The sequence below is a fragment of the Hydra viridissima genome, unplaced genomic scaffold, assembly GCF_058129835.1.
Source record: "Hydra viridissima isolate aposymbiotic clone 2 unplaced genomic scaffold, HvirCarnegie_v1 scaffold_11, whole genome shotgun sequence".
In the NCBI taxonomy this organism is placed as follows: Eukaryota; Metazoa; Cnidaria; class Hydrozoa; order Anthoathecata; family Hydridae; genus Hydra; species Hydra viridissima.
Window position 1 is genome coordinate 11,824,511 of NW_028324310.1, and position 27,541 is coordinate 11,852,051.

General features: G+C 29.8%; 2 protein-coding genes across 7 annotated transcripts in view; one reads left to right on the plus strand and one right to left on the minus strand.

The window, feature by feature from the left end:
- Positions 1 to 161: 161 nt before the first annotated feature.
- LOC149882194 (uncharacterized) lies at positions 162 to 3,519 on the minus strand. Its single transcript, XM_090065905.1, has 4 exons — positions 3,429 to 3,519; positions 1,128 to 1,363; positions 849 to 1,010; positions 162 to 446 (listed from the first exon to the last, which is right to left on the minus strand). Exons 1-4 carry the CDS (start codon positions 3,517 to 3,519, stop codon positions 162 to 164), a joined length of 774 nt encoding a protein of 257 aa, XP_089922031.1.
- A 722-nt stretch (positions 3,520 to 4,241) lies between these two features.
- Positions 4,242 to 27,541, plus strand: part of LOC149882195 (uncharacterized) — a 30,439-nt gene continuing 7,139 nt past the window's right edge. Inside the window, exons 1-11 of one of the 6 annotated variants that reach the window (XM_090067276.1) lie at positions 4,242 to 4,376; positions 5,880 to 5,919; positions 7,155 to 7,464; positions 7,562 to 7,734; positions 14,291 to 14,395; positions 14,570 to 14,888; positions 15,960 to 16,132; positions 16,243 to 16,365; positions 20,209 to 20,337; positions 23,118 to 23,184; positions 26,962 to 27,124. In XM_090067276.1, coding sequence (XP_089923402.1) covers positions 4,335 to 4,376; positions 5,880 to 5,919; positions 7,155 to 7,464; positions 7,562 to 7,734; positions 14,291 to 14,395; positions 14,570 to 14,888; positions 15,960 to 16,132; positions 16,243 to 16,365; positions 20,209 to 20,337; positions 23,118 to 23,184; positions 26,962 to 27,124 — 1,644 coding nt within the window. In that variant the 5' untranslated portion in view covers positions 4,242 to 4,334. Of the gene's footprint in view, positions 4,377 to 5,879; positions 5,920 to 7,154; positions 7,465 to 7,561; positions 7,735 to 12,676; positions 12,939 to 13,449; positions 13,596 to 13,906; positions 14,153 to 14,290; positions 14,396 to 14,569; positions 14,889 to 15,946; positions 16,133 to 16,242; positions 16,366 to 20,208; positions 20,338 to 23,117; positions 23,185 to 26,961; positions 27,125 to 27,541 lie in introns of those variants that run through there. The other 5 variants (XM_090067277.1, XM_090067279.1, XM_090067280.1 and 2 more) reach the window with 5 other exon arrangements.

Here is a 27,541-nt window from a genome sequence, read left to right on the forward strand (position 1 = left end):
AAAATTAAATTATTACTGTCTCTTTTAACACGCTCCCCTTGTTGACTTGTCAACAATATTTATCTTTTAATTGTCATAGATATTGTCCATCAAGAGCTGCCTGTCGGCTTGGACGTTTGTAAATTGACCCGAGCGCCGCATCACTCTGCCCAATCTCGGTTTTAACTGCACAGACATTTTTTTTTCGAACTATCATCTTTATGTTTGTTATCTTGTTCAACATCGATCTCCAGAGGAATTAATTTTTGGACAGGTCGGAAACATATCTTGGATGTTCCTTTATTCGATTTAAACTTTAATTTTGCTACACGAATTGCTTTGTCTTTTTCTTCAACAACTTCCACAACTCTTGTTATTCTCCACTGACTTCGGGGTGTCAAATCTTTGTCATTAATTACCATAACATCATTTACTTTTAGTACCTTCTCTTGTTTATTATCATCAAACTTAATTATATAAATGTTGTTGTTTTAATTCATTCAGGTAAACCGTACTGAAACGTTTTCGATAATCATTAATTAAGTTCCTTAAGTAGTTGGCACGTTTCTTGATATCAACCAAATCAAAACATAAACTTGATTCCACATTATTTCTTACTATATTTCGTTCATACACATAGCAGTCGAAAGAAATTTCGGGCCCCGAGGAAGTTCTCTTAAGGGGCCCTTATTATGATCAATTATATACCCAACCAAAAGAAACGTGCTCTGGTCATTGAAATTTAAAAATAAAAGTTAATTAAATCTTTTAAAAGTCAAAACTATTTAAATCTTTTAAACATTATTTTAAAAAATTATTTGTACACACACGGGGCCCTAGGAATCTTCCCCGTCTACCCCACCCCCCACCTCCTCTCGGCGGTCATGTCCATACATCAAGTGAAAAGGAGTAAGCGCTTCTTCATTATCATCTTCACTCATGTAGACAAGTGGTCTACTATTAATTACAGATTCGATATCGCATAAAACTGTTTTTTGTTCTTCAAAAATGACGAGGGATTTTCCCATAACCTTTAATAGTGGTATCTTAACTGATCGTACCAATCTTTCATAAAATCCTCCTCACCAAGGGGAAGCAGGCAGGATGAATTTTTGATTAGTCTTATTATTCAAACAAAACTTCTTTACTTCAATAGATGTAAATGTTTTAAAATTGTCACTAGCAATGCTATCATGTAAACCCCTGCGTGCAATAAAACGTTTGAGTGTTCGGAGGAAAACAGGGATCTTCATGTCAGGAGTTAATTCCAGATGAGCAGCACGACTAGACGCACAGGTCAAAATCAAAACGTAAACCTTAGATACAGCATCAGTTTTTAAGTGACTTTTTACATATAAGGGTCCAGCAAAATCTACACCAACAGCTTGAAACGAAAACATAGAAACATTTACACGAGAATCATATTAGTCAGGAGTTGGGGGAGGTAGAATTGTTCTTCCACTAATCTTCTTGTAAATAACACACTTACACAGAACACTTTTGACAGTTGTTCTTCCTTTAATAATCAGTGATATTTTCATTAACGTGAAGTAAGGTTAGAAGTAAAAGTAATTGATTTCGTTAATGTGAATAAAAGCTAATATTAGGAGTTATCTGAAGAACGAAAATTGAAATAGAATTGATTATAAGCATCAAAAAATGAAAATAGGAATAGAATTAGGAATATTTACAAAACGAAAATTATTGAATGTTAAAAAAATTTTAATACAATATTTTTATTTTTTTTTGACAAGTAATTTACAAATTTTACATACTTTAAAGTTGGCACGCATGTTTGACCATAACGATTATATTTGGAATGATTATAGAATGTATCATAGGAACACAAAACTGCTCACGTGCTTGTCATTACGTTAAGTACAATTTTTTTTAAAAAAAAGTGCCGTTAAGACTACTAATTGCTGGAAAATTTGATAGAAGTAAAATATGAACTAAATGAGTAAATGAAGCAAGAAGTAAAATTATTGAATTAATAAGAACTGAACTGAAATTAAATTCATCAGAACTGATTCAAAACAAGTAAAATTAAAAGTAGAAATTAAATCAATGCTACAAGAACTAAATAAAAACGGAAACAGAAATTGTATTTAGAACTTAACTATCACTGTTAATAATCCGAAACCTTGCTCTAACTTGACTTAATGTCATTTCAATCCCATGATGCATGATATGCTCACGGACGTCACGAATAATTAACACCGTAAAATAGCTATGTATTCCATCATAAAATTATCGGATATTTTTCATTATAACTTAGTATCGAATTTCCAAATCGTCCTTTTAATCGCAGTATGTTTTGTTCGTCAGTGAACAACTCCAGGGATGAACTTAGCTTCTTGTAGTTATCTTGATTTTGTTAATAAAAATGTTCAACTAATAACCATAAATTCATCAAGTGTTAACATTTAATTATTCTATTGTTCTTCTTAATTGTTTTTGTCAAATTACTTGCAAATCTGTTCACATACCCAGTTACCAATATAAGTCTGTTCAATGTCCTATACTATTTAATGTCTATCAGAACACCAATATTACCACTACTCGCAGCCTCAACCATATTTACTCTATTCTCATTTATCCTATCTACACTTTTCAACTCAATCAGAACCTCATCCACATTCAAACTATTTTCACCATTTCTTCCTCTCAACCTCATTCCTAATCACAACTACACGATTTTCCACCCAAGGTCTCCAAGTTTTCTCCTTCCCTTTAAGCTAATGTAAAGCCACTTCAGAATCTGTCCAACAACTAACATTACTAATAATTACTCGATTTTGTATTACTCGTTTCACTTCTCCGACTGATTCCCAGCAGGCAAAAAGATGTCTAAAATGCATCTAATATGCATCTGAAAACTGGTCTAAAAGATGTCTGAAATCACGTCGCGAATGAACGCTATATAGACGTCTATCATATAGACGTCTTTTAGACGCATTTTATTCGATAAAAAAATTAATAAAATAGACGCATATTGCACATATTTTATGCACCTAAAATGATGCACTTTTATCAAATAAAATGCATCTAAAAGACATCTATAAGATAGACATCTATTTAGCGTTCATTCACGACGTGATTTCAGACATCTTTTAGACTAGTTTTCAGATGCATATTAGATGCAGTTTAGATATCTTTTTGCCGACTGAGTTAAGATTAAAAAGCCTTTAAAAAATTACACAAGTAAATAAAAAATTAGGTTCAAGTTGTTGAAACTTATTTACCAAGATTAGAAACCAAATGGTTACAATAAAAAAAACTATAATTCTGTAAAAACTATAATTCATATAAAGTATGTATTATGTAGCATAATTTAATTTGATATAGCCTATACCAAATTAAATTATGTTGAGTATTTTTAAAATTTTTCATTTTTACAGATTCCTGTGAATACAATTGTGAATCAATAAAAGATCTTGACGAGTTACATCTTATATCGTTAGCGGCAAAAGAAGCTTCAGCATCTTCAATGACATCTCTCTGCCGTTCATCGTCAGAAGCTCTTGAATGAATGAACATTTTTGATGACAAGAACGAGACACATTGCTTGTATTTTCGAATGTTTCCATTATTTTCGTGATGACTTTTATTTCGCTTTTTGTCAAAAAGTTCCACTGAAAAATGGATTCATTTTGAAAAACTTTTCATGTTGCTGGTTTTTTTTCGTCGATAACCTTTAAAATTAAATCATATCTTTTTCATGAGTTTCTTAAATATTTCATGAGATTTTTTGGTTTTTTTTTCCTCTTCTCTTTTTAATTGTTTGTCTTGTAAGACAGTTATGAATCAGATAAGTTAAAAGACGTATACCCTGCTAGGCGCCTTTCAGAACATGAGATCAGACACTTGGCATAACACAAAACAATTTTAGTCAGGTCAATATCTTTTACAAATGGTTCTGGTCTTTATTTTTTTTGGTTTTAATTATTTCAAACAAACGTTTTTTTTTTTTGAAGTAAGCGTGGTATAAATATTTTACTTCATTATTTTTAAGAAAGATCTAATTACAATATCAAGTATAATTAAAATGTGTATTTGACTGCATGTTATAAATGTGTAGGTTTTTTAGAAAAACCATCGTTGAAGCTACACTCAAGATTTAAGATGATTTTTCAGATGAATACAGCATTGTTCATTAATGAGTTACAAAAAATGGAATAAATATTTGATGCTTTTATCTTTAATGCTCCAAAGCTAATGAATTCACCAAACTAAAGCAAGTTTTATAATTACATTTCAGCAATCAAAGTAGAAAGTTTCGTGTTCAATCAGAAAAGAGCTGTTTTCTTTTTCTAACTGAAGGTCTGAAGTGAAAACTTGATTTTATTAGAAAAATGTTTATGATGAAAGATGAAGTTCTGCTTCGGGAAATAATGGTAACTTTTTAAAAAAATTTTTTCCGCTTTGGGAAATAATGGTAACAATTTTTTTGAAAAATAAATTTTGTAATTTTACTCAGCACTTTTGGCAACTTAAAAAAAACAACATCTGAAAAGAACAGAAAAACCTGCATTGAATTTTTCTATTCTACATATGCTCGCCCATTCAGACCAACGACTCGATTAAAAAAAAATTTATTTTTGATTCAACTATTGGTTTGGAGGACAAAGATTTTAAAGATTTTATCTTTTGAAAGAAGTTATTTTTAAAAACAGAAAAATTAGTTGTATTTTAAGTTTTATAAGAAATGATTAAAAACTGTAACTAATCTACTTTCTATCCAATTAATGAAAAACAGATGCTTAACTCTTTATTATTACGATGATTAAAAGAAAAAGTGAATGCATAAAGTAATTTCGTTAAAAAAGTTTTAAAATCAGGTAGCCTTCCCTTTCTTCTACCAGCATGCACGTTTTTTAAAATTTAACCATGCATCAGATTTAAAAAGCTTATATTAGTGTTTTTTTACAATAAAGTGAGCGTTAAAGTAAAGAGTATAGCAGTTTTCTTACTTTTACTTCACAAAGTTAAGTACAAGTTTAATTGCAAAAGCAACACATATTTTTTCAAATATTATACACTGGCAATTATTAGTTGCTTTAGACATGCTATTATTGTAAGCATTTTAATTCCTCAACAAAATTCTCTTCTTTTGTTCAAATGAATCCTTTTGATATGCAGATGGGACAAATGTAAATCTTCTTGTGTCTTTTTGTTACATCTTCACATTGCTATAATTGATTACAATTATTTCATGTTTCACTATACTTCAGCAAGATTCCTAGATATGCATGGATTTGAATATAGGTGTCTCCATTTCTTAAACCAAAAGTTTAACTTAAAAAGGTTTTGGTTGAAGAACTGGCGAACCAAAGTATATTAAATCTTCTTATTTCAACTTTTGATAAAAAAAAAAAGTTGAAATTAGAAGATGTAAAATGAAGAGATTTACTTTTTTACTTTAGTGTAGATAACAAAATAAAATAGTCTTTAAATTCTTTGTGCATAACTTATGCGTTTGTAGATGCCTAATTTCAACAAAGAAATCTTTTACTAAAGCATTTTAAAACCATTTTTTGATTAAATTGTAAAAAATGATAGGATAATATAAGTAAATTCGGAAGTAAAAAAAAATATATATATTTGAATTAAATAGAAAAATATCAAACTTTTCATTTAGCGCTCTATCCTAAGCATTATTAGCTGCAAGCACAAACAATTTTAAATGAGTTCAACACAAATTCCATCACCAATTTTAAGATTGTGTTATATATTTCCTACTTTCTTTTTTTTTGAAGCTAACACTGAATTCATTTGAGGTGCTAATTTGATATTTTTATCATCTGCAAACATGGTAATTACTTTCCGTTATGCCCTCTTTTAATAGGTATTGTTTAAACAAAATTTCTGTTCATATTTCTTAACGATTTCTTGTTTAGATGGTTACTCTGATGGCTGTTGGAAGTGAATCATCTTACAGTAAGTAAAAAAATTTACTAGACTCACTTTTGTTATGACGTATCGTTATTCTCGCATAATAATTACGTAATAACAACCCGGTTTTTTTTTTCACTTTTTTTTTTTTTGGGCTTTACTCAGATGAAATTTCAATTTTATTTGAAAATTTTTAAAAAATTTCTGTTGTCTATTTGACAGGAGAAATGTTTTTTAAAAAAGTCAAATATATGACCATTTTTTTCCCACTGGTAAAAAAATGATAAAGGGTATAGATTAACAGAAAAATTTGGAAAATTGCATTATGGATCAATAATAGCTACCAACTGAAACGCAGAACAAAAATAATACTAGAGCAAACAGATAAAAGAAATATTTTATATATGCTACACCAATGCAGATGTAAAAATGCATTAAAGAAAGTAACTTTTCAGGCGTAAGAGCAATCAAGTATTATAATTAATTTTTTATATTGATTTCTTGCGTTTGAGTTTCGCCTTAACTGGAAAATATTCCTGATTATTTATAATTATACCATATGAATGCTCAAAAGAGTTTGACCTTTTTTTTTTTTTATTTGTTTTTGAAATTCTTTTAAGATTAAACACGTTCTTTTCTTTCTTCATCAATCTGTAAAAGTAACCATCAAAATGATTAGAAAAGCTGCAAAAGAATATTGTTTGAGCTGTATTTCTTTTTCCTTTCTTTCCCTGAGAAGGGGATTAGATTAAAACTATTAAATTAAGTTCAGTAAGCTGATTTTTTATACAAGGTTTCAGATATAGTTAAGCAAGTTAGTAATGGCAAACTATCGGTAAATCAAAATCTTACGAAAAATAGTTTACATCAAAATCTTAACAAAAACCACGTTCTTGCATAATTTTCCTAATAATTTAAACAGACTCGAAAGCGGTTTATAACTACCCTTTTATTTAAAAAAATTCATGTTTTCTGTTGATTTCATATCTCCCCCCATTTGTAATGTGGGAAATATTAAACCAACAAATTATCTCGCAAGGCATTCTTTATATATTGTTTTAATACGAAACTTAGTATAGTTGCTCTGCATTGTAAAAAAGAACAAAATAAAGGAATGGGGCGAATATTATTTTATTTTAACCAACTCCATTTTATTGAGTGATGCAATACAAACTTCAACTACATGAATGCAATGCGTTAAAAATTATTACGTATGGCTCGTAAAAAAATGAAATAAAAATTTTCATATATACTTTTTAAATTTTACTAATTTTTTTTAGATGCAAATGGATTAGTTCGTGAATATTATCTAAACTTGGTTTATGACGTTAACGTTCTTAGAAATGGAAATAATTACCCACATAGACCTGATTCTTTAAAAATTATTCAATCATTTGATGTTCCAATTAACCATGGGGGTTTTTTTGGTCAAAGAATTCGTGGATGGTTTATTGCTCCACAGACTGGGCAATATACATTTTTTAGTTCTTGTGATGATGTTTGTGAGTTTTATATAAGTGCAGATAATGATCCTGCCAACAAGAGCTTGGTTATTTATCAAACTCAGCCAACTAACAATCAGTGGGACAAGTAATTTATTTTCTTAACAATAAAAACGGTTATTAACTGATTTGCTTATAAGTGCTAACTGCATTTTAATTTGACACATTTTTAACTACTAAATTAGGTACCCTTCACAAACTTCCAGTCCGGTATTTTTGCAAGCAACTACAAGCTACTACGTCGAGGCCCTAGTCTTCAGCATGGGTTCTCCAGATAGTTTATCAATAGGTGTTCAGTTTCCTAGCAAACAATATTCAAGACCAATCAATAAAACATATTTGAGTCCTCTTCAGATAAGTAAGTTAAGAACATTTGAATCTTTGTTAAAATCTTAAAAACCCACATCGTTTTCTATGAAGTTATAGAAACCAACTAAAGTAATAAACAAATGTTATTTATCCTGCCTGCAATTTTTCTCAAATCTCTATTTCAATTCACAGTTTTAAAGATAATTTGAAAATAATAATGCGAAAAAGGTCTTTTAATATTTTTAACGGTTTTTTGGTTAATGCAGCATTTTGGTAATTAAATTAAATCTATTTCTTACTCTTTCTTCTCTTTTTTAAGAATTCTCTAGAACATACAGTATGTCTCCCCACCCCTGTAATCTCCCCCTTCCCCTCCCCCTCGTTTATTCTCTATGATTGTAACTCAATTTCCCCACTTGCAAGGTTTTCATAGCTCTTCTTTTCGTAACTTAACTTATAATCTTATCGCCATCTTTACATGTAATGACTTTTTATTTTGAATTCTTTTGTTTTGAATGGTTTCGTCTTCTAATTTTCGTTTGTTAGTTGCTTTAAGTTTTAATAATTGATTCTGGGTATTAAATTAGTTACAAAATTCATCAAGTTTAAATTTTCTTATAGAATTAGCTTCTTCACAAAACCATTATGCTACTTGAAACATTCTTTTGCTGTTCCTTACAGATATTAAAGATCTATTTATTAGGGTGAAGCAGAACAACAAAGCTTTTAAATGTTTGAAATTGAGCTATCTGGGTAGGGAAGGTATGCTAGAGGGCCCACTAGATTTCTATGAAGGTATGCTAGAGGGCCCAATACTCTATAGACCAAACCCGCGAAACATATATTGAGACCAAATTGTAATTCCGTTACTAAAATTTGCTAGAACTTTAATGACGTTACGTAATTGATAATTTTGATAGTTATTACAAAGATAATTGTAATAATGTATTAGTTTTTATGACGTTTTTGAGAGATATTGTCCGGCATAAAATAAGAAAATTTGTAAGGATAAGTTTCTGTTTGAAGAGAACATTGTTATCTCTTCGATGTGTTGTTAGAAAGCCACAAGTTAGCCGGTGCGTGGACCCAAATATGAAGTTGTTTGATATGTTTGAAACGTTTAATGGCACTTCAGATGCTACGGTTTGGATAGAACGAAAATAGTAATTACAGAAAATAAGAATCTAAAACTCGAACTACAAATTTTCAAGTCTTCTCAGAAAAGCTGCCTATTCAGATGCTTTAACAGCGAAAAATGAAAGAGGTGCAATAGAAGTCGAGCGTGTGTTGTTGGCAGCATTTTCTATAAGAGTCTGTGCGTTTAGTGTTTATCGTAGGTTTGCCGAAAGTTTTATCATCAAAACATAGAGCCGTGATGGATCCGAATAATAGTATGTTACCCAAAAAGAGAGCTTCGTTGAATCGTGTAGATGTGATTGACAGTGATACAGTTGGTGCTGTATCTCAGCACCATCATAAAAACGTTCTTCTAGTGTGTTACAGTTCCAAAGGTTTGAACTACAATGCAAAAAACTGTTTACGTGCAAAAAGCTTGTTTCCGAAGACCTTTGTTTTAAATTTAAAGTTGCAAGGAAACGAGTGCAGGAGCGAGGAATCTACGCTACCTTGCTCCTAAACAACGGTGGAATCAGCGCATTATCTATTAAAAAGCTGATGGAATGGTAGCGACAGCTATGGTAGATACGGGATGTTCAAAGACAATCTAAGTCAAAATTTTCTGGTTAAAAATCAATGTAAATGCTTAGACTTTTTAAAGTTGGTAACGTTTAAAGGAAAGGCTCATCAATGTATTAAATCAGCTTTCGTGACTCTTGAGGTTGACGGCATAAATGTGCATGATGAGTTAACTTAATGGATTTTTAACCATTTAGAGTTGATATGAGAATGTAGGAATGAGTTCCATAAAATTACTAGCAGGAGTTTCTATTTCTCCATTGGGAATTATGGGTCAGCGGTTTTGAACAAGGATAAAGTCAACAAAACTGGTATTAAAAAGATCATCAGGTAGTTTTAGCGATTGGCGCTCTTATTTAAATTGGGGGAACTACAATGGAGGATGCAACATGGCTGCAAAAAGAAAGGTCTGGTGTTTATATAAATACGACAGAGCTAGACGCTATGGTGCGAGGAATGAATATGGGTTTGACGTGGAAACTGAAGAAAGTGACTATTTTTACCAATTCTCTCACAGTGTTCCACTTGAAAATCAAGGCCGTTAATTTGAAGAAGATTAAGCATGCTGCAACAACTATTAGATGAATAAAAATTTAATACTGAAGTGAAACTCGTATCTTCGGAAGATAATTTAGCTGACGCATTCACAAGAGTTCGCAGCAGATGGCTAAGGAAACTGAAAAATATTACCTCCGGGGCATAACTAATAGTATTGTAAAGTCTAAAGTATATTCAAGTTAAAGTGATGTGAAAAGTCCCTCTCAGTTTATCTCGGGTTCAAAGTTGTCTAAAAACTTAAAAACATATTTTAAATGTGAAAGCTTTTTCTGTCTTTCTTTTAACGGCAAAAAGTGATGGAGTAGGTAGATTCCTACCTTTATTAGCTGTATTAAACTCGTGAAGCTTTTCATAGAGGAGGAAAATTTTTTTACCTAGAGTAGCACATTTTGCACTTACTTTTGCTAGCCATTTCAATTTTGTTTTGAATAAAATTCGAATAATCAGACTTGTTGTTGTAGTTAGTATTTTCATCAATAGGTTTGTCATGCAAGTTTGTCTTTACAAGGACTCAGCTTATTTGATTTTTCACTTACTCTCTACGGTTTTGAATTATGAGTTTTCAAAAGAAGTGCAAATTTAGCTATAATGTAACCTACCATAATACTATACAGCTTAATACTTTCACTACACAGCCTGTCGCAACAGTGTTCGTAATTGAAACCATTAAAATCTTACTTTCAAATTTCGCATTCTTCTTCTTACGGTATTTGACTAACAGTTAGTAAATATGATCAGTTTCTCCTTTACTCAATGTTAAAATAAAACTGGAAAATTTAATTTTTTCCTTAGACGGGTCAAATCCTCCACATGTTTCTCCTATGTTTCTTTCATTTCATCATGAAATGACCAACAATTTGCCACAATCGTATTTATGAAAATCTTATAAGTTTCTCTCTTAGATTGTGCGACCATTTGCTAGAATATCTATCAACAATATCTTCGACAGCTTCTACGTGAATCGTTGTTTGCATTATTTCTATGAATACAGGGAGAACCAAAAGACGCGCATAACCCAGATTTTCATTTTCCGATTTTTAGTCATGGAGGAGGATCTATAATGCTACCAATCGCGGACAAATACCTTATTAAAATTAATTTATTGAAAATTTTCATCTGTTCCTGTAAACTAAGAAGTAAAAGATTTGTAATATCTTCAAGCTTTCATTAAATATTATGAGTTGCGCACACCCTGTAAAAATGACAATTAATACCAACTTCATGTCCCCTGGAAACCCTTTTAGGGGTAAGTAGTATATGGGTACAAGGTTCACCACAAGAAATATCAAAATCAAAAATGGCCGTCCGACCGAGTTATTCACATTCAAAGTTTTTGGTCCATAGTTCTCATTTTCGCCATATAGATATTGTCAAAACTTAACATACTTTTTTGTTTCTTTTTTCTATATTGAGAAGCTTTTTATTGCTACTAGTCGAAACAGCAACTGTTTGCAACATTGGCACCACAATCATGTACTTGGCAGAGTGGATATACTAGGGTGTAAGTTTTAACCATATCATGAATTTTAAGCCAAAACATGAAACAGACAAATACAGGTAACAAACGGAATTTCATTCTGGTCAATTCATTTCAGCATGTATAAAGAACAAATTCTGATGCAAAAATTTCTGTCATATCGCGATAGCAAGGTCCGCATAATTTCCAAAATGTCCTACTGATACCAGGGCTGTGCTGACTGTCCTAGGTGCATGGTTACGGCTGACTGTCATTGCGCATGGGATTGATTGTATGCTGCTATGAGATTGTCATGGCGCTGAAACTCAGCCTTCATAATTTTCAAAAAGCGGTTCTAAACAATAACTTTGATAATATAATTACATATCATAATACAGCTATGCACGAAAGTTTAAACGATTGCAGAATTTTTATCAAGTATGTTTGGTTATTGTTTAATAAAAAAAAACTGTAAAATAATATCGAACTAATTTTTTTTATTTAATAAAGAAAAAGTAATTAGCTTTAAAATAAATATGAACATATTATAAAAATTTTAATATTTAGTTAAAAAAACAATTACGAAAAATCATATAGGAAAAATAAGTAGCACAAAAGTTTAAACGAATTGCAACATTTGAACAAAAAATGAAAAAAAAAAGCAGAATTAACATTTAAAGTGTCCTCCTTGTTTTTATAGCAAAGATAAACTCGTTTATGCATTGATTCAACTAATTTCATGCACATCACGCGAGGTACTTTTAGCCAGTACTTATTCAAAAGTTGCTTTAAATGCTGAGTTGATTGAATTTCATGGTATGTCAGTTGATTGTCGATCCAAGACCAAATATTTTCAATTGGGTTGAGATCTGGTGATCTAGGGCATCAGGGCATCACATTGAACTTTTTTTTCAAAAAATATTCTTTGATTGAGTGAGCTGTGTGAGCTAAAGCCCCGTCTTGTTGAAAGATAAATTGCTTGCTTCTGCCATGCAAGTGTCTGATTGATGAAACTAAATACGTTTCCAATGTGTTCTTGTAAGTGTATTGATTAATTCAGCCTTCGTACAGCTCACAGAAGCCTATACCTTTGTGAGAAAAACATCCCCAGATGCCAACCAAACCTTCACCGCCTTGTCGACGATGTTACAAAAACCTGTCTGAATATTTCTCAGTAGCAAATCTTTTGACATAGATTCTTCCGTTGCGGTTTACTACTTGAAAATTAGCTATATCACTCCAAATAACTTTTGCCCACTGTTCTACAGACCAGTTCAGCCTTTCTTTGGACCACACTCGTCGTTAACGTTTATCCGTGATTGAAAGAACAGATTTTCTAGCAGCTATGTACGTTCCAATACCTTTGTCCAACTATGTTCGTCTCACGAGCTCTCTGCTAACTTTTGGATTACTTTTTGAGTCGTTTTGCAAGCTTTTTGTAGCTGAGTCTGGGGTTTTCTCTGCTCATTCTGAATATACCACTTTTGTCACGGTTGCTGAGTTTGGATGGTCTCCCAGTACGCGGCATGTCGGAGACGTCCTTGGTAAGTTCCCAGGTTTTATTGCTTTTTCGAACGCAAGATTCAGAAACATGAAGTATTTTGCCTATTTAAACGTTTGTGTGATTTTTTGTCCTCGCCATACCAATAACTTGCCACTTGATCCCACTAGAAACTGTTATTCGACCCATTTGCACGCAATTGAAATTAATTTGAAACTTACAATATTTCAAGTTGATTTTTAATGAATTAAAAGCTGCCTGGTGATGTTGTGATGAATTTTTTGATTGTAAACCACTTATTTTAACTTTATTTGAAAATAAAAAAAATTTTCGCACCGGATTAATCAATTAATTAGAAAATAATTGATCCTAAATAAAATCACTTTTGTGACACCTCTTAATTTGTATCACCTACCTTTTAATGAAATTTCTGAGTAAACAGTGATGAGTCGAAACCTACTTTTTTTTATTCTATTAACAAATAAAATAAAAAAAAGTAGGCAAATTTTTTTTGGAAAAAAAATTATTTTGATATCTATTTCCGTTAGATTTTTATTCAAGAAAAACCGAAGATTAGATCTTAAAATTCTGTTATCATTTAAACTTTCGTGAATAGATGTATTATACATACATAGACCCACTTTACTCCACCTGATTTTATTTCAAATTTAAACAAACCATGTGGGTTAGTGTCTTAAAGGTATACTTAAAATAGTGTAATTTAACTTTCAAAAATAACCATTTTTCATACGCTTATGCCTTATTTGAATATATTTTCTCTGAAGTTTAAAAACGGAGAAAAAATGACTTTTTTTATGTATCAAGCATTTTAGCTAAAAAAGTTTCTAACAGCATAGCTAGGTTATATTTAAAAATTAATAAGCCTAATATATCATAACAAAGTGGTAAAAATTATAACTTTATACATAAAGCCATTATCAATATAACATATGAATTAGACTCAGATTACCTCGCAGACCCACATTACCCCACCCGACCCTACTATAATTTATTCAAATTCAAAATTGAAAAGTTTTCATATCGAATAAACAAAGTTTTCTTGAAACAAATCATATTTAACATACTTATGAGTTTGATTATTTATGTATTTGTAACAAAAAAACTAAGATAAGAAGTAACAAAAAGCAAGCCGAAGTAACAAAACTTCATGATTCTCAGTTCGACCCTAAATATTGTCATCTTCATTAAAAATTTGTTTTACGCGTTTTTCCCTCCTCAGAACTCAAAATAGTGAAAGTAAAAGAATATAATCATAAATCAATAATGTTAAACCAAGATTACTTATTGTGTTGCCCATTTTTATGTTACAAAACTATTGCATATTTGTGAAATAACAGTTAAATGAGTATTCTATTTTTTACTTTTTTACTTCAGCTACCTGTCTTTCCGTGAATTGCGTTGAAAATAAAACCGAGAAATGTATTTTTGAAAACTCTAATTATACTATCTGCACTTGCCTTCACAACATTACTTGCCAAAGTAAGTCTAACTTATTAGGATTATTATTGCTGCCATTATAGTGTTATCTTTAAAAATACTTCCAAGAGTTATTTTTAAAAGTAATGTTTGAAGGTTAACTATTTTCATTTTTGTTCAAAAGATATTAAAGTTATAAAGGTAAAGAGTCATTATACTTTGCATCTTTTGTTTTAGACAAGAATGGGTTACTTCATGAAGTTTATGATACTATAAATTTAACACCTTTAAATGCTTTGAGAATCAATAAGAATTTTCCAAAGAATCCCTCTTCCTCACCAGCAATAATCAAAACATTTAGTCAAACTATAAACTATGCAGAATATTATGGAGAAAGAATTCGCGGGTGGTTCCATGCACCATTTACTGGAAATTACACCTTCAACAGTACCTGTGATGCTTTCTGCGAACTGTATCTAAGTAAAGATAATGATCCGTCTAACTTAAACCTCATTATAGTACAAAGTCAAACTACTAAAATCAACCAATGGAACATGTAAATATAATAGTTTTTAGTTTCCATTATTTTAATTGTAAAATGAAATTGCTTTTATAATCTTTGTTTAGCATTCTGAAACATTTAAAGTATATCAGTTTGATATTAACTGATGTTATTATCAAAATGTTTTTAAAAATTATTTCATTAGCCATAAATAGTAACAGTACTGGAAAAAAGAAAATTTTGAGGATAGCAAAGAATTTATTTTTATAGTTTTTAAATGTCAGTACCAAGAAAAATGTACTATTTTTCATTATAGGATAACATCCTTTTAAAATGTGCTAATCATTTGATATCATATTATTTAAAAGTGCAATGTTTGTTGTTCAATCTTTTGAACTTAGCAGTATGCTGAATTCATAGTTTTCTAGAATTCAAATTAGTAAATTTGAACACTATAAAACATCTCCAACTATATTTCAAAATGACTTCCTTATCTCCTTATTAATGAACTTGAGTCTATAATTGGTCAATCTTAAGCTTCAAACTAATTGCTTCGTTCTGTAATTAAAAAGTTAATTTAGATTTTAGTTTACAATAATTATGCTCAAGCAGGTTTGCATCATTAACTGCAGAGTGGCGTCTTTAATTGCAGCTTTTGTTACGGAAATATTTAATGTTTGAAAATAAATATTATTGAACTTTCTAATGGCAATATGTTTTCATTGAATATAAGAAAACAAAATCTTTTCTTTAGTTTTATTCAACCAATAAATACTTAGAACCTTTTACTAAACTATTTGTTACTCAATTTGATTTGGTAGTAATTTGTTTTCTAATTGAAATAATAAAAAAACTAAAGCATATTTGTGGAAAAGAACTTTTTTCTTCAAATGGTTTCAGTTATTTAAAAAAGAATTGAAGCATTTTTATTTAAAAAAGAATTGAAACATTTTCATGCACAGTTGTAAAAAATTTTTAGTTTTTTGTTCATGGTGAAGTGGTTTTTGTCAAGGTCACAATCACAATTGTCCAACAACCAGTCTAAGCATTTTGATGATAATTACTATTACACTTTAAAATAAATATTCCTTCTGAGTTTATTGGTCTGTTAGCTTCTTTTACCAGTTACCCAGAGCAAACATCAGCAGAAGTTTATATGAAGGCAAATCACAGTTACTATATTGTAGGCCTTTTGTTGGAGGTAGCAGCAGATGATCATATTTGTATTGGAGTAATGCTGCCAAACAAAACACTAGTGCAACCAATTTCATCCAATTTATTAAGTCCCATCAGGCTAGGTGAGTGATTCAGTTTTTAGTTCCAATCTTTTTTAGAGACATTGTTTCTTATTAGTTAATGTCATAAATAATCTTGTAACTAAATATATTTACTCTGCTTTCTTATTTAGAACTGTCATGCTCTACAGCCAGTTGTACAACATCTAAAAATGAAATATGTGTTTATGAATATGGAACCAGTGCTATTTGTACCTGTCAAAACGGCTATAAGTTAGAAGGGAATATATGCGTAGGTAAGAGATATTCATCACTAACTACTTTTTCTTCCTATAAAGATTAACTAAATAATTTTTTTAGTTAAGCATTAAAGCGAAAATGTATTAGCAAAATTCAACACCTTTTATTTATATCAAACAAATTTTAAGTAAGTTTCTTTTAAGTTTTATTCTATGAATTATGATAAGATGTCATAAAAAGTCACAAAAATTCTACTTTTACTAAAGAATAATTAAATCTGCAGTGTTTGTTTCTGTTAACGTTTTCATATTTTAGTGCAATCTTTGGATATCTATGCAGTAATGATGCAACTCCTTTACTTATTTATCTAGTTATCTGTATCGTGAAGCAGGTCTTAGTAAAACTGCTTTCTAATTCTTCTTATTCTTTTTACTCTAATTTTAAGGCTATAGGATATGGTGTTACAGGTTCGGAAGTCTGAAGGATTGGAGATTTGGGTGTAGAGATACCTCAAGGTTTTGTGTAATGGAATTATTCTGATTTATTTCTACTACTCATATAATTTTTTTGTATTTGATATTTCCTGCTGTATGTAATAGTAATATTCTTTTCCAGCAGATATTGGTATCAATAAACACGAAAACTCAACTTTAAGTTGAATAAAATGCTTCTTACTTTCTTTGTTCTCTAGCTTTAATCATTGATTATTTCTGTGTATCCAAATATGTAATTCCTAAGTTTTTTGTATCTTTTATAAGTCCTGAATGACTTTAAGTTGTCTTCCCCTCATTTAACAGACAATTATCTAATGTCTAACATTTCCTTCATATCTTTTAAACTTTTTTTTTACAATTTCTTCTTTGTTTGTGCATTTACATCTTTTCAATACTGTTTGTTACTGTTTAATATGTTAGTAATTGATTTTGGGAGATTAAATTGCTACAAATTACACGTCACAGTTATATATAGCTTCCTCTTACTGATCACAAAATCTGTGAACTAGTTTTTCTTGTATATATTGCTTAATATTATCCTCATTTATCATTTTCATGTTCTTAATTCTTTTTATAAAATTTATTTATTTTTTCACAAATTAATCGAATCATTTAATTAGAATATTAAGACAATTTTCCAACTGCATAACTTCATTTTATTATTAAAATTATTGTTTCAACACTACTTTGAAACTTGCATGTGCATTCACTACTTAATAATTGTAACCTCTTTTGATGGGATCTTCAGTTCGAACCATAAGAAAAAAGCATAAAATCCGGATCTAATGCCTATATGAGTTTTACATACCTGTTGTTAGACTCAAATGAGAAAACAGTTTGGAGATGGCAACACTGATGCAGTGTATGTTATGATGTTGACAGTTACAGGCTCTGATCTCAAATCCTAATTGAGATGTCTAAGAGACTTCTAATATATTTAAGCCCAAAATCAAAATTCTTTGACAGCCAGCTTTGATTGTGTGGATCAAGAAATTATCTTGGACAAATGTAGCTATTTAGCTGTTCTCAAAGTTAGCCTTATTCAAGTAAAGAATTAGGTAAAGATGATTTCTTGATCCATACAATCAAACCTGGTTGTTTAAGAACTTTGATTTTTTTCTTGATCCACACAATCAAAGCTGGCTGTCAAAGAATTTTTATTTTTTCCAAGAACTCATTGTTCTTGGAACTACTTTTAAAGCTTTTCGCTGTTCTCCAGGCCTAATTCTAATAAGAACTATTTAACATGATCAGAATATTTAACATAACCAGTTTTCATCAAGGAAGTCCCTGGGCCTTTACTTTATGACCTAACTGTCAGAGGGGGAAAGTCAGGTAGTGTTAACATTACAGCATTTAATATCTGAGAACAATAAAATGAGAATTTTTACTTATAGATTACATGTGGCTATAAGACTAAGGCTTAGAAAGATTGAGACAACTAAATTTTTGTTTGCTATTACCACCAAATAAGAAGTTCTTCTTTTGTTTTACATATGTATGGTGTTTCTGCTGTGTCTATAATGTGGAAATATCCTCAATAAAAGAGTTAAATATTTTTACATTTTTAAGTTAAACTTGCAAAATAAAATTATTGCAATATAAACAAAGCAATACTAAGTAAAGCTAAGTAATGAAATTCAAGACAATAGATTTATCCCACATTTCTATGATGCATTTTTTAAAAATGATTTAAATTTTTTGGGTGATGAAAATACCTAAACATTAGAATATGGCAGTTTTTGATATTATTATTAAAATGAGTTACTTTGCTTGTTCTAGATTAAGTAAAGTTTAAAAAGTTGATTTGCATTGTGGAATACAGCAAAAAGCCACAAATGAGGAAGTGGAGCTAATTGGTGTATTCCACTATGCAAAAGTGTATTTTCTGCTTTTCAAGAAAAAAAGTCAGGTGTTAAATTATTTAAAACTCCCTTGGATACTACTTGTTGAAATCATAAGTAGTTTCTAAATTTATTAAGATATTGATTACTAGATTCGACTTTAGTATACAAACTACATTTTAAAGTTGACAAATATTGAACTTTCAACAAATATTGATAAAAGAACTTTAATGAAAGAAAGCATATTCATCTATTTTAAAATTTAAAAAGTAAAATTCAATAAAATTATATTAATTAAAAAAGTGATTATAACTTTATAAAATTAGCAATCAATATTGAAAACGAGTTTAAATGTTCAGCAAATACAAGTATTTAATTTTTGCTATTTGTAATTTAATGAAAAAAAAAGTTATGACCACCTCTTCTTTTACCAGTTTTTGCTTTAGAACTTTGAAATGTAGAAATTGAGTTTGATAGAAATTTTATAGTAGGGAGCTGTTGGTACTACTATTGCTTTTTATTTGTTATTTTTCTTGTGGTACTTCACGTCTTGCAAAATTTTAAAACAAAAATTGCACATACCATTGTGGTGTTATGTCATAACTTTTGTAAATTTCTAGAGTAATTTACATTCAATTTTTCACTCTTTATTTTATCAAAATAATTTTGAAGTAATATTTAAGCTATATATTCTTAAGAAGACCAAAAAAACTCAGCAACTCAATTGGTTGTAGAATTAAGAAAAAAATACAAAATCAGTGGAGTGCTGGAGTTGTGTTTTGGAGGTTAATTGTTAAGAAACCATTGGTTTTTTTTATAAGAATTAGATTGACAATCAAGTTTGTAAGACGCCATCTTCACTAGATGTTAAAAAACTGGAAAAATAATTTCTGGAGTGATGAGTCAAATTTTATGCTGTTGGACTTATTGAATAACCTAAACTTAATATATGATATTCTAGTAATCAGAGATTACATCAGTTGTATAAGTTGAACTATAGCTAGCTGCTGACTGTTGATACTTTCAGCTGTTTAACTGAAAATCAGAAGTTTACAAAGAGAAAAAGTTTAGACAGTTATAGAAATGATATAATTGGTCTAATTTACTGTATAATCTATATTTTTGATCAAGTTGGATTCAAGAAAATTATTCACAATGTAATTATTCCCCATGCAGAGCCAAAAATCTATTGAGATAATAACTGTAAGCATGCCACAAAATCAGTCTAAAGATAATTTCGATCAAACAATATTTGTGATTTGGAGTGTCAAAAATTCCACTTTTTAATTGGATCAATTATTTTTGAACTATCTAGATTAAAAACTTAAATGAAAAACCATTAAATAAAGCCATTTGTTTTGTACAATTAGAATTTTACTTTGAATTAACATTGGAATACCCTTTTTCTTTAGATTTTTCTAGCTTTTTTGAAAGCCATTTGTTTAACACTCTTTTGTTTTTGTTACATCTGAGCTAATAGATATATATCTGGAAACTCTCTTATTGTAAGTCTTCATGAAACTTTATTCTTTTAACTGATTTAGTTTACATTTTTGATCAGATATTGATGAGTGTGCTGATGGATCTTATCAATGTTTGTTGGTTAAAAGTAGTTGCTTTAACACAGAAGGCAGCTATAAATGCTGCAGTGAATGCTGGACATTAAGTACTGATGGTCAAAAGTGTATTGGTATGTCAGTTTGTAAAGTTTTACACTTCTTTGTTAATTTTTTGGAGCATGCACATTAGTTGCGGTCATTTGAGGAGTATTTGAAAACCAAAGTTGGAAAAAATAAGCTAAAACTCATTAAAAATTTTTTCACGCTAATCATATATCTTTTTATACCCCCTTCAAGAGTAATAATGGCAAAAGCTTGCCGTTCAAAATTGGAAAAATAGAGCAAATTCAAGGTGTAATCCTAAATCTAATGAAATTATATTTAAAAAATTCCTTTTTCTTTGTCATTTATAATCTATATTTTTAATTAACAATCGTATTAAACAAGTTTTTACTTTTTTTTGGGTTAAGCACTATGAGAATTAAAGAAGCAAGCTTCTGTTATGCAAAAATTAATTTAAATTAGTTTTTTGTAATCCAAATGTTTAAAAATGCTTTATTAAAAGTAGTACATGTGAAAGAGTGCATACAGTACACATACTTCTTACTAATTACTCAGATATTTTTGCACTGGGAACTTTATTTTCTCACAGTTTTTTTCTACATTTAATTTTAATTCCTAATGCTATGCAATTTTTAAATAACTGTATTTAGTTGGGCATTGGTTATTTATTCAAAATATGAAATGAAATTATATAGGAATGTGAAATTAGTTACAGGTTACTTTGACTGAATATTAAATGAAATTAAATGAAATATTAGATAAAGGAATATTAAATGAAAAAGAAATTAAAAAAGATAAAGGCCAGCTGAAAGTTCTCTTATCAAGAAAAATCAAACTTTATATTTATAAATGACTCACAAGTAAATATCTCTTTTAAAATATACAAACTTTAAATTTTGAATTTTAACTTTTGTTAAAAATATTTAAAAATATAAAAAAAGTTAATGTTTTGAATTTAAGTTATTTGTTATGACTTTTTACTCCCTAGTGGAATGAATATTCTTAGAATTATTACTTTTGAATAGTTCTAAAAAGTCTGCAATCCTTTCATGCTCTTCAAACCAGACTCAATTTTATAAAAAAAACATAAAGGAATCTGAGAATGCATTTAAGGTTATAACACCTTGGGTAAAAGCAGGATTTGAAATAATGTTTGTTAAGAATATAGTTAAGAACCTCATGAAGATGGAGAAGTAGTATTTATATTTGAGCAAAAAAAAAAAAATGCAGGAGAACAGCTAAATGCTAGAAAAATCAAGGGGATTTTACTACATTTTTGAAGAGTCTGTTTTGGATTGGTTGTACAAATTTGAAAAACCAAAAATAGGAGGGACAAAAACATTTAGATAAAGACCAGTTTGAGGGTTTAAGTTTTTCGGAAAGCCAAGAAGGACACTTTAGTTTAAGATCATAGGACAAAAAAAAATGTGGGTTTTTTTAGTATAATTTTAAAATTAAAAAGAATGAGATCTATGTTTTGATGCAACTCCGAGCAACACTGGTTTTAACAAAGAATCACTTGTTAGGATTGTAAAAAAAGTAGGCAAATAACTTCTTTTACTAGCCTGTATTGTAATAGCTTATTGTTATATTTCCTTGTACTTATTTTGGAACAATTGCGTAAAAAATTACGTCCTAGAGAATTATGAAAATGTATATAAATTGTACAACTACATATAAGCAGAAAGAGAGAAAAAAGAAGTATATAACTATAATAGAAATATTGTTGTCTTGATTTTACAGCTAGTGAGCATCAAATGATTAAACTTAGACTAGTTCACTTCTGTGAATTAAGGGCTAAAGAGAACAGGATAGGTTCTGGATAAAAATATATTTATTAAAAAAAAAAGCAGCAATTTTATCTATTGTTCTCAATGATAGGGTTGGATGATCAGAGAATGAGAGACGGGTTGTCACTTTTATCCCATATCTGTTGTTTTCTTGCAACAAACACAGTATCACAATTTTTAAATGTCTTTTTCCATAAAAAAAACTGTCCCCTACCAGTTTTATGTTTTCAATAATCATTCTGAACGAGTTGCTGAAATGATGCAACAGTTTGTACATAGATATGAAAAAGGTGATAAGAAGCAGAACCGGCTATTGTGTAGCCAAAGTAAGGTCAACATTTGAAGTTCCAAGTGTGAGAAAAAGTTAGATTACAAGTACAAAACTGTCAGAAAACATAGCTTTACTCAAGAAATTGGAATAGCAAATTTGCTGGACTAAGGGGATAAAAGAGAACTTATTGCTCAATTTAAAATGCTAAACTGTAAGTTTTTATGTTGATGATATTTCTAAAGATGTTTTAAAATGGTAAATTTCTTATTGAGATCAATGCATTATGTTTTTTATTTTCTTTTCAGTATCTGCTGGGCCTGACTTATCAGTAAGATTAATTATGTAATTTGAAAACCAAAAACTTTTTCTAATTTTTTAGAAAGCTTTTTAACATTGGTTTAAGATTTTCATTTCTTTTTCTTTTAAAGATTGTTTTGTCTAAAAAAAAAGGTAAAAAACCTGATGATATACCTTTTTAAAGTCAAAATATAGATAAGAAAAAAAAAATTTAAAGGTATTTTCAAAATTATTATTTTAAAGAAAATCTTATTTTAAAGAAAAATTTTTTATTAACTTTGCTCTCGAGTGGGCCATGAAAATCATCTTACTGACCTAAAAAAATTAGAATAATTTTTAATGTTTGCTCCCACTTTAGTTCGGTATGTACTTGAGTTTTTAAAATATTCTCAGAGCTACTTCCCCTTATGTACATACACATATAATTAAATTTTTAACATTCTAACATGTTTATTTTAAATAGTATTAAATCTTAAAATATTTTTAATAGAAATCACTGATAATCTAACGTATTGCAAAACACAATTAGCCATAAATTACGAAGGTTCAATTAATGGGTAAGTAATTCTCTTTAATATAAGTATAAAAGTGTTTTTCAAATGTTTACATATAATTTTTTGTTTTTAAATATTTTTGTTTATTTAACCTCTTTTTTTAAGCATACACAGAACAGTAATATGTGACCAAGTTAGCCAAAAAGAATTATTTTTATTTTTTGGAAGCCAATCTGTTGTTTTTCAATTTGCAATTATAATCAGATTCTAATTCTAGCACATTTTAAAAACTTATTCTAAAATGCTTTCTTTCAATTACTATAAAACTTATTTACAATTCATTTTATTATATTGATATGTCAATATAAAGTCAATGAAATACATTTACAAAACTTGAAAAAATGCTTGGTCTATAAGCAAAAAGGTAGCATTTTTATAAATGTTTTTTAAATGCTTTTTACACTTTTAAAGTCCCTACGGATGTCATTGTAGTAAATAAGAGTATTTTGATCTTCCCCAATATCACCATTTTTCTTCCCATAAAGTGAATTAGATATGGTAAACTTTTAATATGGTAAAAGATATTGTCTCCTAAAAAATAGCTGAAAATGAAACATTTTGGAACCTCATTTATTTTGTAACACATTTTTTCCATTAATGGTGAATGATTTTTGGATAAATTGTCATCCTTTAGCTTTTTTGATAAAAATGTTATTGATGCAAAGCTTTTTCTATGCCCAACATTTCTTTACGCGTTCAACTCCGGCAATTTGGGAAAAAAACTTTTAAACAAAGTGGCTTTGTTAAAATTTGTCCATCAAAAATTTGATAAAGTAACTTTTCTAAAAGTTTTCAATATTTTCAATCTAAAAACAACTGCAACAAGTAATTCAACACCAACGAGAGTGTATCCACTAAAGTTTATAATAGAAAATTGAGAAGACATCTTTTTCTGTGAGTTGGAAGGTTGGTAAATTTTTAAAAAGTGAAAGAAGTCACTTGAGAGTGTTTCACAGTTGAAACACTCACTCAAAAATCAAATGAGTCCTCATTTGCAGGGTAGCCAATAAGGTCTCCGTTCGATTTGCTTCACAGCTGAAACAAAATACTAGATGCAACCTATATCAGTCCAAAGAAAAAGTTGTTTTGAAATAAGTCATGATTTTTGAGCCGAAGATTTGGAGCCATGATCGATATTATGTTACCCAAAGTAAGAGTTGCATTGAACCGTGTAAATGTAATTGAAAGCTGTTATCTCAACAACATGGCACAAAAAATGCTCTTTTATTGCAAATACAAAGATTTGAACCACATTGCAAAGAACTGTTCACGTGCAAAAAAGTCTCCACAGAAGATCTTTTGATGTTTTAAATGTGGTAATAAAAGACAAATTGCATTAAAACGATTTGGTGAAGAGTGGAACATCCACTTATTCTGACAAAATTTTTGTTGAGGAAAGTGTGGTGGGTCTCAACTATGTCCAAAGCCATTTTTTATAGTATGGTTTGGAGAGTAAAGAAGATAATCAGAATGGTGAGGATGGGGTACGTGTGTTAGGATTATGTGTATGCAAAGTTGGTAACAAACTGATGTAGTCCAGAGGGAATCGAGTTGATGCTATTTTGCAAAGATTAACCAGAAGAGTGGTAATTTCAATTTGCTGACTGTAAGTAGATCATTTGCCGGTCGGTGGTTGGTTACAAGTAATTTGTAATCTCTGAAGTGAAGATTCGTTAGTTTGACAAAGGGTTGAGATGAGAATGATGAGAATGTGAAGTGTGTACTTCAAGAAGTCTATGCTGAGGTAGAAATGTGTGAGCCCTTTTGTTGTGATTGTGATGTGCATGGTGATGAGGGAAAAGTGTGGGTTGATGCAAGTTTTTTAGCGATTAATACTCTTATTCAATTTGGGGGAACTACTATAGAAGATGCAACATGTCTGCAAAAAGAAAGGTCTGTTATTCATATAAACATGGCAGAATTAGGCGGTGTGATACAAGGGATGAAAATGGTTCTAACGTGGAAACTGAAGAAAGTCACCGCTTTTACCTACTCTGTGATAGTATTCCACTGGACTTATGATGCCCTTACTGGAAGATTAAGGCTGAGATTAAAAGCGATGGGTGAAATATTGATTCAAAGAAGACTAAGCTTGCTGAAACAACTAATTGAAGAATACAATGTGAATACTAATGTAAAACTTGCTCCTTCGGATGATAATTTAACTGACACATAAACAAGAGTTCGCAGCAGTTGACTCAACAAAATGACTGTGGCTTAGTAACAGAATGGTTTGGTAGGAAATACAGTTGCAGAGACCTAATCAATTTTCTGATATACATCAATGGACTGGACACTTTGGAGTAAATTGATTGTTAAACTTTGTTCGCAAAGAAATTCCAACTATTACTGAAAACGACGTTTGAAAGGTGATCAAAAATTGAGAACCATGTTAGTCAATAGATTCAGTGCCTATACGGTAGGTAAAATAGATAACAGATGTTAAAGAAAACACAGAGAGATTGGCAGTGGATATCACGCATTATGGTACTAAAAAGTTTCTGAGTTACCTAATTGATTGCGGACATTCAAAATACAAATTTGTGGCGACAACTATCAAGCTCATACGGAAGTGTTGCCATAGTCCAAATACTCTGTCTTATCTTTAGTGAACAAGGAGAACCGTTTGAAATAATGTCAGACAACGAGCCGACATTTAACACTACAGAAACAGGAAGTTTTCTTGATATTTGAGGAGTGCGTTTTAGGTTTCAAGCTGATTATTATCTTAAAGGAAATGAAGTTGTTTAAAGAAACCATCGTACAATTAAGAGAATAGCAGCACGATCCAAAATTTCATTACCATAAGCAGTATATTGATGTTAGCCTGAAGGACAAAATATATCCAATTGGTGTTTTAAAGATTGAGAAAAGAGAATCTTCCGGCAAATAAAGACATAAAGAAAGATTTTGAATTGGTGTTAAAATTTGGCTCAATCCACAAAATGTGAAGTGTTATATGTTATAATGTCATATCAACTCCGTAATGACATTATGGAGTTGATATGACATTAAAACATATAATGACATTACGGAGTTGATATGACATTAGAACATATAATGACATTACGGATTTGATATGACATTAGAACATATAATGACATTACGGAGTTGATATGACATTAGAACATATAATGGCATTACGGAGTTGATATGATATTAGAACATATAATGACATTACGGAGTTGATAATTTTTAATTGTTGTTACCAGTTAAAACAAAATAGTTTAAATATGTGTAAGGAGTTTTTTATGATGGTTTTTGAGAAATATTTTTGGAAAACTATCCAGTATAAAAGAACAAGAAAATTTGTAAAGACAAGCATTGCTTAGAGAGATGATTGTCATTTGCTCGATGTGTTTGTTGCAAACTACATTGTCGAAGCAATATCCAATAGTCACATAATTATTAAATTTTTAGAGCGTATTTTGTTTTCCTTGTAATCTTTGATTATAAAAAGGATACAATCAACTCTTTAAAGATCAGTAAAATTATACTCTAAAACGGGTTTTGCCTTAGAAGCAGAATGGATGAAAACAAATTCTAAAGTTTTTTTTAAGGGTGTAAAAGTCAAAATTTTGTCTTAAATCACAATTTCCAGTTCTGCACTATGTTGTTTTGTAAATTTCTTTAAGTTATATTTGGTTTTCAGCAATAACTTTTACAAAATGTTATTCTTTTAATTCCAACATTTATTACAAGACATTTGTAATGCAATTTTGATGACTTATGCAAGGTTTACTCCTTATGTTTTATATTCACTTATACAATTATTTTTAGAAGTTTGTTGGTTTTGACATTGCAAGTGTTTTACACCAATCTTTCAAACCAATATGCTCATAATGTCACCTTTGAATACTTTCTTCCACCTTTTACTTTGCTATCATCAGAAAGTTCTTCTTTGGGATTTATAAGAAACAAAATAAACAAAGAGAAATATACGGTAAGTTTTATAACCTTTTTTTGACATAATCTATGCCTTGTCTTCTTAGTTTCCGCTCACTTTCATTTTAAACTAGTCCAGTATGGTTTAGGATAATTTTATACCCCGTTAAAACGACTATGTTAAGTCACCTCTTGATATGGAGTGACTTAACATAGTCGTTTTATATTTAAAATAGGCGATGGTCAATAATATTTGTCTATTGCATAGTTCGATAATAAGCTTTCTGTATGAAAGCTTATTATCTAATTAAAAGAAGAAGTTTGGCAGCGTATCAACAAATCCATTTTTTTATTAATTCGAAATCATTTGTTTTTATGTCTAAACTTTACAACCAACATGTTAATACTTTTTTTTGCTGCAGATTGACCAATGAAATCCATTTATGATGAATGATGGATGATTAACCAATATGTA

What these genes read in the sequence shown, in the direction of transcription:
- LOC149882194 (XM_090065905.1), bottom strand. Translation starts at nt 3,519, where the DNA reads ATGTTCATTCATTCAAGAGCTTCTGACGATGAACGGCAGAGAGATGTC. An exon ending in AAACATTTACATCTATTGAA is followed by an intron (nt 1,011 to 1,127) that starts GTAAAGAAGTTT and finishes CCACTATTAAAG; the next exon opens with GTTATGGGAAAATCCCTCGT. An exon ending in GACATGACCGCCGAGAGGAG is followed by an intron (nt 447 to 848) that starts GTGGGGGGTGGG and finishes TATATAATTAAG; the next exon opens with TTTGATGATAATAAACAAGA.